Source organism: Rhinoderma darwinii, chromosome 1 (assembly GCF_050947455.1).
Source record: "Rhinoderma darwinii isolate aRhiDar2 chromosome 1, aRhiDar2.hap1, whole genome shotgun sequence".
Lineage (NCBI taxonomy): Eukaryota > Metazoa > Chordata > Amphibia > Anura > Rhinodermatidae > Rhinoderma > Rhinoderma darwinii.
The window spans coordinates 279,504,942-279,518,351 of record NC_134687.1 but is presented as its reverse complement, the minus strand read 5'-3'; the positions used below and the strand labels follow the sequence as shown (position 1 = coordinate 279,518,351).

At 44.6% G+C, this 13,410-nt stretch overlaps 1 protein-coding gene across 1 annotated transcript in view; it reads left to right on the top strand.

Moving 5' to 3' along the window:
- Positions 1-13,410, top strand: part of DOT1L (DOT1 like histone lysine methyltransferase) — a 218,476-nt gene that overhangs the window by 99,818 nt on the left and 105,248 nt on the right. Inside the window, exons 3-4 of the mRNA XM_075864436.1 lie at positions 2,860-2,934; positions 12,761-12,824. Of these exons, the coding sequence (XP_075720551.1) occupies positions 2,860-2,934; positions 12,761-12,824 (139 nt within the window). The remainder of the gene's footprint in view (positions 1-2,859; positions 2,935-12,760; positions 12,825-13,410) is intronic.

Below are 13,410 nucleotides of genomic sequence, written 5' to 3'. Positions count from 1 at the left end.
CTCTATTTTTACTTTATGGTCATTTATAGCATTGAAATTTTTCTGAGTGGGGCAAAAGAATTGAATAGATTTACTGTATCATAGGATATGCAATATTTCTTAATAGTGGTCCAGCCGCTTGGGCTCCCACCGATCAAGAGAGGGGGGATTCTTATGTCCCTTGTTGCTCATTGCAATCTGGCAGCAGAGTGAAGAACACGTATTGAGAGTCTCCTCATTGTAGTGCAAATTTTTTAAATAGGAAAAACTCAAATTTTGTATACACTAGTATTCAGACTCTTTGCTATGACACTTGACATTTATCTCTGGGAACCTCCCATCTCTCTAGATCATCTTTGAAATGTTTCTGTGCCTTGATTGGATTACACCTGTGGTAAATTCATTTGATTGGACATGATTTGGAAAGACACACCCCTGTCTTTATAACATCTCACAGATGACAATGCATATCAGAGCAAAAACCAAGCCATGAGGAGGAAAGAACGGTCTGTAGAGCTCAGAGACAAGATTGTGTGGAGGCACAAATCAGGAGAAGAGAACTTTCAGTGCAGCAGAGATTTGTACCCAAGAGCACAGTGGCCTCAATAATTCTGAAATGGAAGACGTTTGGAACAACCAGGTCTCTTCCTAGAGCTGGCCACCCCAGCAAACTAAGTAATCGGGGGAGAAGGACCATGGTAAGGGAGGTGACCAAGAACCCAATGGTCACTCTGGCTGAGCTCCAAATATCCTGTTTGCAGATGGGAGAATCTTCCAGAAGGTCAACCATCACTGCAGCACTCCACCATGCTGGGCTTTATTGTAGAGTGGCCAGAAAAAGCCTCTCCTCAGTAAGACACATAAAAGCCAGCCTGGATATTGTAAAAAAAAAACAAAAACAAAAAAAAATGCACTTAAAGGACTTTCAGGCTGTGAGAAACAAGATTCCATGGTCTCATGAAACAAAAATTGAACTTTTTGTCCTCAATTCTAAGTGTCCGGTCTGGAGGAAACCAGGCACTGCTAATCACTTGGCCAATACCATCCGTACAGTGAAGCATGGTGGTGGCATCATCGTGTTGTGGGGGTATTTTTCAGCGGCTGGGACAGGGAGACTGGTCAGGGGATGAGGGAAAGATGAATGGAGCAAAGTACAGAGGTATTCTTAATGAAAGCCTGATCCAGAGTGTTCTGGACCACAGACTGGGCCGAAGGTTCACCGTCCAACAATGACCCTAAGCACACAGCCAAGACAACACAGGAGTGGCTTCGGGACCACTCTGAATGTCCTTGAGTGGCCCAGCCAGAGTTCTGACTTGAACCGAATCAAACCTCTCTAGAGATGCCTGAAAATGACTGTCCACCGACGGTCCCCATCTAATATGACGGAGCTTGAGAAGATCTGCAGAGAAGAATGGCAGAAAATCCCCAAATCCAGGTGTGCAAACCTTGTGGCCTCATGGCCAAGACTGGAGGCTGTTATTGCTGCTAAAGGGGCTTCAACAAACTACTGAGTAAAGCAGAGTTTCCCAACCTTTTCAGGCTCGAGGCACCCCAGGAGAAAAAAATAAAAATAAATTCTCAGGGCACTCCTACCAAAAATTGTTTACCAAACGTCAAAAAATGGCTAAAAACAGGCACCACGCTCTTGGGGTATGCTAACACAACGTTTTTTGTAAGGCAGAAACTAAAAATCTGCCTCAAAATTCCTTTAGGTATTTATAGGCACATTTTGAATGGACAGCATTCTTTGACTTATTTATTTTGCTGTGTTTTTTTGCCCACATATTTTTTTAAGCCGTTGAAGCGAATGCAAAAATTGCAGACAAATAAAGCACCAAACGAGCGCCGCAGGTTTTTTCTGCCTCCTATTAATTTCAATGGGAGGTCAGAGGCGCAAACCACTCGAAGACCATCAGCCCTCCCACTCACAGTAAAGTGACCATCAGCCCCCCCACTCACAGTAAAATGACCATCAGCCCCCCCACTCACAGTAAAATGACCCCTCCGTAAAGTAAGTAAAGGGACCATCGGCCTCAGCCCCCCCTCCAGTGAAGCCACCATCAGCCTCAGTCCCCGTCCGTCCCCCAGTAAAATGACCATCTGCCCCTCTAGTAAAGTGACCATCACAGAGAGAAAGTGTGCTTACACCTGAGGAAGGAATAAATAAGAAGGTATTAGAACAACTCCCAGCATGTCCAGGCTGTTATGATATACCTCCTCCCTGTAATGTCCTCCGATATCCCATAATAACAGCCTGGACATGCTGAGAGTTGTAGTTCTCTCATCTTATACCTCCTCCCTGTAATGTCCTCAGATAAGAGGAGAGGACTACAACTTACGGCATTCCCCAGGCTCCATTTCTCACACAATTGGTAACAAACTAAAGAAAAAAAAAAGACTTGCCCTGCACAGCGTGGCTCCTCTCCATCCATCAGACTTCTAGTGTGAAGCGGTGGGCGTTACTCGAAAAAAGTGCGCGCGTCACGTCTGCTACGTCGTTTTTTTTCTTGCAGTGGAGTGTCACGGCAACCCGGTTGGGAATCACTGGAGTAATGGGTCTGAATACTTATGTCAATGCAATACTTTAGTTTTTGCTTTTCAATACATTTAGCAAAGATTACTAATATTCTGTTTTCACTTTGACATTATAGGGTATTGAGTGCAGAACGATTGGGAAAAACATGAATATTTTTTTATTTTAGCACAAGGCCTCAACATAACAAATAGTAAGAGGGTCTGTAGAGTTGCTGAATGCACTGTACGTGCCTCCATTCTATTACTAATTTTCATATGGCATAGGTATCACTTTTTTTTTATATTGTATACAAATTTAAATGTTACTATAACTTGCCTTTAACATTTTTATTGCTTTACTAGGTGGGTCTGTGAGGAGATCCCAGATCTGAAATTGGCAATGGAGAACTATGTTCTTATAGACTACGACACAAAAAGGTCAGCTGTTTCATTTTACATATGTATGATAGAAGTTCTATAGTTTTCAATTTTAGCCAATTTTTGTTTGGATGAAATTGTCGTTACTTAGAGACTAATAGGATTTGCTTAACCCCTCTTGCTGTCAGGGTTTTTTTTTTTGAAGTTTTGTACCTCTGGTATCCAACGCACTTTGGACATGTATAAACAAACCAAAATATTAAATAAATGTATACCTAACCCCCATAACCATAAGGGTATGTTCACACGAGGTCATTACGTCTGTAATTGACGGACGTATTTCGGCCGCAACTACCGGACCGAACACAGTGCAGGGAGCCGGGCTCCTAGCATCATACTTATGTACGACGCTAGGAGTCCCTGCCTCTCTGCCGGACAACTGTCCCGTTCATCTGCTGATCGCTGCCCTGTTTACACAGGGTAATTAACAGGAGCGAGCGTTCTATGAATGCTTGTCTGCCCAATAATCGCCCAGTGTAAAAGGGCCTTTACACACTAAAACAATAACAAATTGGTCAAAGTGTGTAACGGTCGTATATACCGCACTCCTCTACATCAACAAGAGGATCTGCTCTTGAAAACGCTGAACCAGAAGCCATCCTATATTCGGCCATCATCCACAAAGGTTCTTAAAAATATATATATCGTGCACACCCTAAACCGCAGCATCTCCATTTTTGGGTCGCTTGCTTGAAGGCCCTTTACACGGGCCAATGTAAACTGTATGGGGAAGAATGATCATTAACCCGTTAGTGACCGCCAATACGCCTTTTCACGGCGGCCGTTAACGGGCTTTATTCTGATGCATATGCCTTTTTACGGCACTGCATCAGTAAACAAGCAGGGAGCCGTCCAATCTCCCTGCTCTCAGCTGCCAGAGGCAGCTGAGGGCTGGGGGCGTCCCTGCTCTGTGAGATCTATATAAGTATCGATCTCACCCGTTTAACCCCTCAGATGCGGTGCACAATAGCGTGCACCGCATCTGAGTGGTTTTGGAGAGAGGGAGGGAGCTCCCTCTCTCTCCCACAGACACCCGGCGATACGATCGTCGAGTGTCTGTGTCTCCAATGGCAGCCGGGGGCCTAATAAAGGCCTGGAGTGAATGCCTGCTAGATCATGCGGGAGGCATGACCTAGCAGATGCCTGTCCGTTTTAAACGAACAGGCAGTAATACACTGCAATACAAAAGTATTGCCGTGTATTATAATAGCGATCGGAGAATCGCTTATTAAAGTCCCTAGCGGGACTAGTAAAAAAGTAAAAAAAAAAAAAGTTTAACAAAGTTAATTTTAAAAAAAATGAAAAACCCAGCTTTTCCCCTTACAAAATGCTTTACTATTAAAAAAATAAAATAAAGTAAAAAAGTTACACTTATTTTGTATCGCCGCGTCCGTAACGACCCCGACTATAAATCTATTACATTATTTTATTTTTTTTGTATTTCAAATTTTTATTATCAACAAGAATAGGGATACAGAAGAAAGAAAAAGGTGACCTGGGTACATAGGTACATAAGTTTCAGCCAAGTAATACCATATCACCACTTTATTCTACAATTTGTACGTATTAAACTAATATTGTTATTATAACATATCTTGTACATCTATCCCGTGTTATAGTGACCATCTTTTCACTTGGACTTAATGCCTCTATTCGGCCATTCCCAAACAACCCATCTCCACACATCAGAATTTAATCTGTTTGTTTGGGAAGTCACCTGTAATGATTAGAATTCAAAGGAAAGAAAGAGATAGGAAAAGATAAAAGAACAAGGGGAGGTCTGGGTGACCTCTCTCCCCGTTCCCCCTCCCGCAGCCTCCCAGGAAGCCAGATAAACTATGCATACCCAGCTTCACCACAGGACCGATCTCCCATAACTCTTTTGTATCTGTCCGATCCACAAAAATCAAACCAGTAAAACCAAGTTTTCCGGAATTGACTCGCACGTTCAGGAGAAGAATGAAGCAGGTCTTCCATTCTCCGGATGTCGTTTACTCGCTCCAACCACTGTCTAATCGAGGGGGGCTCAGAAGATCTCCAGTTTGTCGGAATACATGCCTTAGCCGCATTTAATAAATGCCTCACCAACATCTTCTTATGAGTCCCAATAGCAATGTCATGGTGATGTAACAAAATCCACGCTGGATCATCTTCCATTGTGAATCCCGTAATTACAAATATAATATCTTGAACCCCTGACCAAAAGGGCCTAAGGCCTTCGCAGCTCCAAAATATATGTAGCAGCGTTCCTTCTTCCTTGCCACATCTCCAACAGAGACAGGATAACTCGGGGAGCATTTTGTGGAGCACATGTGGGACTCTGTACCAGCGGGATAATTTATAATTCGTTTCCTGATATGTATTACTGATAGAGGCTTTATGCGAAAGGAGCATGACCTTCTCTTTCTGTTCTCGCGTTAAAGATATCTGAAGATCACGCTCCCATTTTGCAAGAAACGGTGGCGTAAAGTGCCCCGTTGGAGCATTTAGTAAACCATAGATCCTGGACAAAGCTCGTTTCACATGGCCCCTCTGAGAACAGAGACCCTCAAACTGGGTCAGTGGGCGATCATATGCACCCGGAGTAGGTAAATGTGTTAAGTAATGAGTCAGCTGTAGTGTCTGCCACTGGGATGCTACCGGCAACCCCTCTGGTCGAGAAAGTTCCTCCTCGCACAGCCACCTCCCATCTCTGTAGAAATTTCCAACCCTAAAGTGTCCCTGCTGGAGCCAGGTCCTAAATGTCCTGTCTGTCAATCCTGGTTCAAATTCTGGTGTACCCAGAACCGGTGTGAGCGGCGACTGTGTCGATGAAATCCCCTCCCTGCTCTGCATAGTCCTGAACATCTGAAGGGTTGGATACACAGTAGGGTGATCCCACAAGGATCTCCAATGAGCCCTAGATATCCAGGGCAAACCATTCAATGGCAAATCTGTAAAGCCCTGTTCCACTGCTATCCAGTCCTTAAATGACTCATGACGGCACCAGTCAACAACCCTAGTCAAATGGATGGCATGATAATACTGTTCCACATCAGGTAGCCCAATCCCCCCATGTCGCTTGGCCAAAACTAGTATTTTCCTCTGAAGTCTCGGTTGTTTATTGGCCCATACAAAAGAGGCGATGTGTTGATACACAGTTTTAAAAAAAGACGAGGGTAATTTAATTGGCAACGCTTGCATCGGATACAGAAATCTGGGCAGGACATTCATTTTAATAATACCCACTCTCCCAAACCATGAAAAGGTCCCCTTCGTCCACCTAGCCAAATCACTCCTCAATGTTTAGAACAGAGGTAAGAAGTTTAGATGAAAAGTCTGCTCTATACAAGCCGGCAACTGGATACCCAAGTATTTGATCGAGTCGCGTGTCCACCTAAAGGGAAAACTAGCACGTAAGTTGTTTTCAGAATCTTGCGGGACGTTCAACGTCATCGCCTCAGAGTTCTGGAAGTTGATTTTCAAATTGGATAATGAGCCATACTCCCTGAACGCCTGCATTAGATTGGGCATTGCAACGTGAGGAGAAGTCACAAAAAATAGCAGATCATCTGCATATGCAGCTACCTTAAAAACTTTTCCCTTCAAAGTTAAGCCACTCACATTAACATTACCTCTAATTTTACACAAAAAGGGTTCCAGGGCCAAAGCAAAGAGCAGGGGTGAAAGAGGACACCCCTGTCTTGTGCCATTATGGATCAAAAACGGAGAAGAATATGTACCATTCACTCTCACAGAAGCCGAAGGCGACGAGTATAGAGCCCCTACCCAAGAGCGCATATTGGGGCCCAAACCCAGATGCTCCAGAGTTCCAAATAAAAATGGCCACCCGACCCGATCAAAAGCTTTCTCTGCGTCAGTTGATAATATAACAGCTGGGTGTTTCTGTGTATTGGCCCAGTGGACTAAGTTGAGAGCCTTAGTCGTGTTATCTCTTGCTTCCCTAGATGGAATAAAGCCTGTTTGATCCCTGTGAATCACAGTGGTCATCACTGGGGCCAGCCGGTTTTCCAATATTTTAGAGAATAGTTTCAGGTCTACGTTAAGCAGAGATATCGGCCTATAGCTCGCACATGAGGATGGATCCTTGCCATCTTTTGGGATAACCACTATGGTAGATCTCAAGGACTCCGATGGAACTGAGCTACCTGACGACACCGCATTAAGAGCCCCCAGAAAGCCATCCGCCAACTGGTCCCAGAACATTTTGTAGTAACCCATCGTCAGTCAGTCAGGGCCCGGGGCCTTCCCTTTCTTAGTGTCCTGCATCGCCCTTGTCAGTTCGTCTAAAGTTATTGGGTGATCTAGTTCAGAGCAAGCCGCTTCTGGCAAATGTGGGAGGCCCGAGGAGGCTATATAATCCTGTACAACCTCCCTAGTGGGCGGGGAATGTGGTGTTAGTTGATAGAGCGATGAATAAATCTCTCTAAATGAACGGGCAATCTCTCTTGGTGACGTGACCTTCACCCCTGCGCCAGTCATAAGATGTGGCACATATGTGGAGGCCCTCTGGGTTCTCAGAGCGTTAGCCAGTATCTTCCCTGGTTTATTTCCATACTCATAGAATACTCTCCGACATCTAACCAATGCGGCTTTAGCCTTAATTTCATAAAGTGATCTAAGTTCCTCTCGAATTCAGCAAGACCTCCTTAGTTTCTGGTGTTTGGCGTTGTTTATGTTTGACCTCTACCTCGCTAATCCTAGTCAACAAGTCTGTTGTCTTTGCTATTCTCTCTCTCTTGAGCCGCGCACCCCATTTGATGAAGAAGCCTCTTATATAACATTTATGGGCCTCCCATAAAGTGAACGGATTCGACACTGAACCAGTGTTAGTAGAGAAGTACATCTCCAGTTCACGGCGAATTTCTGTTTGGGCTTCAGAGTGATGAAGTAAAAACTCATTAAGTTTCCACTGGCCCTGCGACTGAGAAAACTGAGCAAAAGAGAGAGAGAGCGCTATGGGTGAGTGGTCTGATAAGGGAGACGTAAGAATATCCGCCCCCCCCCCCACTCTATCAAGATGGAAGTGGCTGATGTAAAAATAGTCTATCCTGGAAAACATGTCGTGTGTTGCTGAGTAGTATGAATAGTCTCGATTTCCCGGGTACAGAGTCCTCCACACATCCACTAGTTGGTGATCGTGAATAGTTTTGCTAATTGACCTAAGTTGAGAGTACGGGAGATGAGAGGCACCCCTGGATACGTCTATATGAGGTTCCATGGCCACATTAAAATCCCCACCAACTACGGTCAGGCCTTTCCCGAAAGACTGAAGTTATTCCAAATAATCCGCAATAGCTGCTGATTGCCCCGTGTTAGGCAAATATAAATTTGCCAACGTGACTACCTGTGAAAATAAAGTGCCCTTAACAAACAAAAATCTGTCCTGAGGATCCGCCTGAGAATCAATGAATGACCAAGGTACATTTTGAGCGATGATAATACTCACCCCCCCCGAGATCTAGAATCCTCTGAGCACCCATGATAGCAGTACGGAAATCTCTTATTGGAGAGCTTAGGTACCTTATCTTTCCTGAAGTGTGTCTCTTGGAGAAACGCAACCTGAGCTCTAAGTCTCCACAACTCAGTCAGGATCATGGAGCGCTTCTCAGGTGTCCTCAAGCCCCTAACATTGTAGGAGATTAATTTCACGTCTGTGTTCATGTTTCCCTAAAGCTGCGAGGAGGGAAAACGAAAGGGGAGAGAGAGAAGAAAAAAGAGAAGAAGAAAGCGGAGAAGAAAACTAGGAAGAGACCTAGGGAGAGAAGTAGATAAAGAGGGTCGGGAGAAAAAACAAAAATCTAAGGAAAGTCCTAAGAACCGAGAAGACTCGACCAACGAGACTCCCCGGTGGGAATACCTAAGGGGGGGGGGGGAGTTGGTAAGGTTTCCAAGGAAGTGGAGACCACCTCCCATGCTATTATTTATAAACGTTACACCCTCAGCGACCATCAGCACCCCTTCTAGAAAGAGTCTCCCTTTTGTCTATTAAGAAATTCTGGTAACCAACACCAGAGCATGACATATATTAACCTATATATCGGGCTGCCCAGAATGGATCCGAGGTCAATCTCCCCCATAGGAGTCAATTGACTCGCACCAACAGCCCCAGCAAATCCAAGAGGGATCCGAAACTCTTTGCTTAACCCCGTATCATCAGATATAACCCGGATCAGCCCCTGATCCCCACCTCGACTGGTCCCCTGTGATCCCTTACTAATTCCGGGTGGTATGCGAGATTATCCACATCATGGAGGATTCGTGTCAACCATCAATTACTATCCTCTTACATATCTTAAATAATTTAAATAAGCTATTACACCACTCTACATTGGGATTCATTAAAGTCAATATACTCCCCATCCTGCTATCAATACCCTCATGTAACCCCACAGCATACAACTTAATCATGACAAAAACTGGAGTGTGCAACAAAAACCTGTCTTCACACCCGGCCAAGATTCTCACGATGCCATAGTCTTTTTTTTTTTTTTTTGTCTTGTCCCCTTCATGGCAGCTGCTGTCTCGCCGATCGGGCGCACCCCGGCCTAGGTCGGAGAGGATCTACAGGGCGGTTCCCGCCGCGTCTAGTTGGACGATAACTTAAGGCCGCAGCAATCCAATCCGGAACTGTGCTCGGCGGGACTTCCAATAGGGCAAAAAGGGCGGGCAGATCCTGCGGCGAATGTACTGCAAGCACTGAGCCTTGCTTCTTAACGATAAGGTGAAACGGGAAGCCCCACATATGTCGCATCCGCTTCTTTGATTATATCCAGCAATGGTCGCAACACCCGTCTCGTGCAAGATACGAGCCGACAGATAAGGCATAATATGGATTTCCGCCCCTCTAAATTTCACCTGGCCAATGTTACGCATCTTGCGCATTAGGGCGTCTTTTACCGTGAAATAATGAATCCGACACACAATGTCTCTAGGTCTATCCGGGTCAGACGACATGGGGCCCAGCGCTCTATGCACACGGTCCAGCTCAATATGGTTGTCCACAGGGTCTCCCAAAATACTATTAAACAATTCCACCACCACAGCGCGTATGTTTCCTTCCTTGTCCTCTGGCAAGCCTCGGATCCGTACGTTATTGCGCCTATTTCGGTTCTCCAAGTCATCGTGATCTAACACCATTGCCTGTATTAATGAATGTTGCGAGCGCATTTGGTCTTCCAGCCTGTCTAATCTGCTACCATGAGTATTTGTTTGCTGCTCAATGGCTGAGACCCTAGAACACATCTGCTCCACCGTGCGGTTTACCTCCTCCAAGCACGTACGCTGCATTTTTTCCATCCTTTCCAGCATGTTATCAAAAAAGTTCTGCGATGGTAGATGTTTAATGGCCTCTGCCAAGTCCAATCTAGTCAGGAGTGGGGAGACAGGGTCGGGAGGCCACGATCCTCCATCAGGAGCTACCTCTGGGCCTGGGCTAATATCAGGGGGAGTCCCTAGGGACTTGGCTGAAGTGGACGCACCTGATACAGCGCTGGATCGGGCTGAGGCCATCGCTGCTGGCCGTTGAGAAGCCCCGCTGTGTGCTGCGGTCACCATGTTGGATTCCTCCTGAGCCTGTGAGATGCGTGGCCGCAAGAATCGGGACAGCGAAGATGCCGGCGTATTCTTCTCTGTAACTTTCAGAGACTTCCCCCGGGGCATACCGCGATGGGTCAGGGTGCATACAGGTCGCTGATAAGGTAAATGTCACGAGTATAATCACGGTCAGCGGGAGCTCCTCAGAAAGCGTCCTTCTTCCTCACATGCCGAGACCACGCCCCTCTATTACATTATTTAACCCGCACGGTGAACGCCATAAAAAATTTAATTAAAAACTATGGAAAAATTGCCGTTTTCTGTGAATCCTGACTTAAAATAAATGTGATAAAAAGTGATCAGAAAAGTCGCATCTACTCAAATGGTACCAATAAAAACTACAAGTTTTCCCGCAAAAAAAAAGCCCTCACACAACCGCATCGGCGAAAAAATAAAAACGTTACGGCTCTTCAAATATGGAGACACAAAAACAAATAATTTTGAAAAAAAATCGTTTTTACTGTGTAAAAGTAGTAAAACATACAAAAACGATACAAATTTGGTATCGTTGCAATCATAACAACCCGCTGAATAAAGTTATTGTGTTATTTATAGCACCCGGTAAACGGCGTAGATTTAAGACGCGAAAAAGAGTGGCGAAATTTCAGGTTTATTTCTATTCGCCCCGAAAAAAAAGTTAATAAAAGTTAATCAATAAATAATGTCCCCCAAAATGGTGCTATTAAAAAGTACAACTTGTCCCGCAAAAAACAAGACCTTATACAGCTATGTCGACGCAAAATTAAAAAGGTTATAGCTCTTGGAATGCGACGATGGAAAAACGTAAAAAGTAGCCTGGTCATTAAGGTCTAAAATAGGCTGGTCATTAAAGGGAATGTGTCGCCAGAAAAACATGTTTTTTTTTTAAAAATTAAACATTTAGTGTGTGGGTGATTAAACATTGTTCAAATTTTTTTTATTTTTTTCGCGAGTCAGGAAATATTATAAATTTTTTCTAATTTATAATACTACCCATTTTTGGTCACTAGATGGAGCTAGTTCCCAAAATTGCAGCATTGCAACATTGGGTTAAAAGCCCTCGCTCTAGTGAGCTCTCAGCATCCCCCCCCTCCTTTATCCTGGCTAGTGCCGGGATAAACGAGGGGTTTGAAAGGTTTAACCTCCTACACTGTGTGTCGCCATTTTATGAGGTAACCCACAGTGTAGTAGGTTTACATACAGTAGTAAACACACACAAACACTAACATACATTGAAATCTCTTACCTGCTCCTGCCGCCGCGGCTCCCTCCGGCCCGTCCGCTCCCTTTGCTGCCACTGTTCCATGTGCACTTGTCCGGAAGCCGCGACCGGAAGTAGTAATATTACTGTCCGGCCGCGACTTCCGGTCCACAGGAAAATGGCGCCGGACGGCGCCAATTTCGAATAGGACTGTGTGGGAGCGGCGCATGCGCAGTTCCCACACAGACGCCGTACACGGCAGTCAATGGGACGGGAGCCGTTCGTCGTCCCTATGGGACTGTGGCTGCCGTATTCCATGTCTGTGTGTGTCGTTAATCGGCACACACAGAAATGGAACAAAAAATGGCAGCCCCCATAGGGAAGAAAAAGTGTAAAAATAAGAAAAAGTAAAACACAAACACACAAATGAATATAAACGTTTTTAATAAAGCACTAACATCTTTAACATATAAAAAAATAATTTGTGATGACACTGTTCCTTTAAGGGGTTAATACCATTGTTCGGTTCCCATACAGTTTACATAATTTCGGCAGCACACCCCCTGTTTGCATGGGGAGATATGCTGCTGACTATTCTTTTCAGGGCAGCATAATAAAAGGAAATCGGGGCAATGGTCGCAAACGAGCGTTCATATGTGCCCAATCATTGGCCTGTGTAAGTTGGTCTTTACACCCCTTTTTTTTTTTGTATTGGAAGTCGTTTGCTGTAAATCGGTTCCATCGTCAGAAATTTAGCAGACCTTCTCTAGTTGGCATTACTGTATTACTGTAGTGTTTAATGGGTATTGCTGGAGAAGTAGTCAGCGGACTGGTGTGCTTATTGCGACTTACTTATTGCTGCGATCTGGACACTGCGGAACATCTGGGTTGTGAAGTCAATAAACTGCCTAATTAGGCGCAACTGCTGATTTGATGCGCTACCGCCCATATTCACTACTTTTGGAGCAATGTTTGTCGTCTTCGTACCTTTTCTGATGGATTTTTGTTTCCACAGCCACTAGAATTAACTTAGTCTTTTCTTTACTTTAGCTTTGAGAGCATGCAGCGGCTGTGTGAGAAATATAACCGAGCCATTGACAGCATACATCAGCTGGTAAGATTGTACTCTCTCATCCATCTTGCATTCAACGTTTGTTCCTGTGGGGTTTTCTGTTCCACCTCCAGGATTTGTTGCTATGAAGAGTTAAGGGCATCTGCTCACATTTGTTATCTAGCAAAGCCATTGCATATGTGTAAAATACAATAAAATCTAAAATTCTTCCTTGGTAATTTTAATCCTAATTTAAATCAAGCTTTTATTTTCTTTGTTAGACACTGTGGGCCATGTATGGAAAGTGTCTGTTTTGAAATGGTGCCATGTTTTGTAGCAGATTCTGAATACTTTCCCAAAATGGCCCTTCCAGGACGATCTGTTCACACTGAGCTTTGGTAACGATTTCAGTGAGTGCTATTGCGTCTACTAGCATAGTATTATTAGGGTAGCTGTCTGTCTGGCCCCGACTGTTCAGGGTTTTCCCAGTCTTTGTTTACAACACTACATTGTTGATATCTCATCTCGACGGCAGTCACTTGCTGATGTCACTGATGCGGCCAAAGATTGGCTACCATGGTCTCAGGGCGACAATTACTGCTGCATTTTAAACAGAAATCGGTAGGGTACCATGCAACAGCCGGTGTTG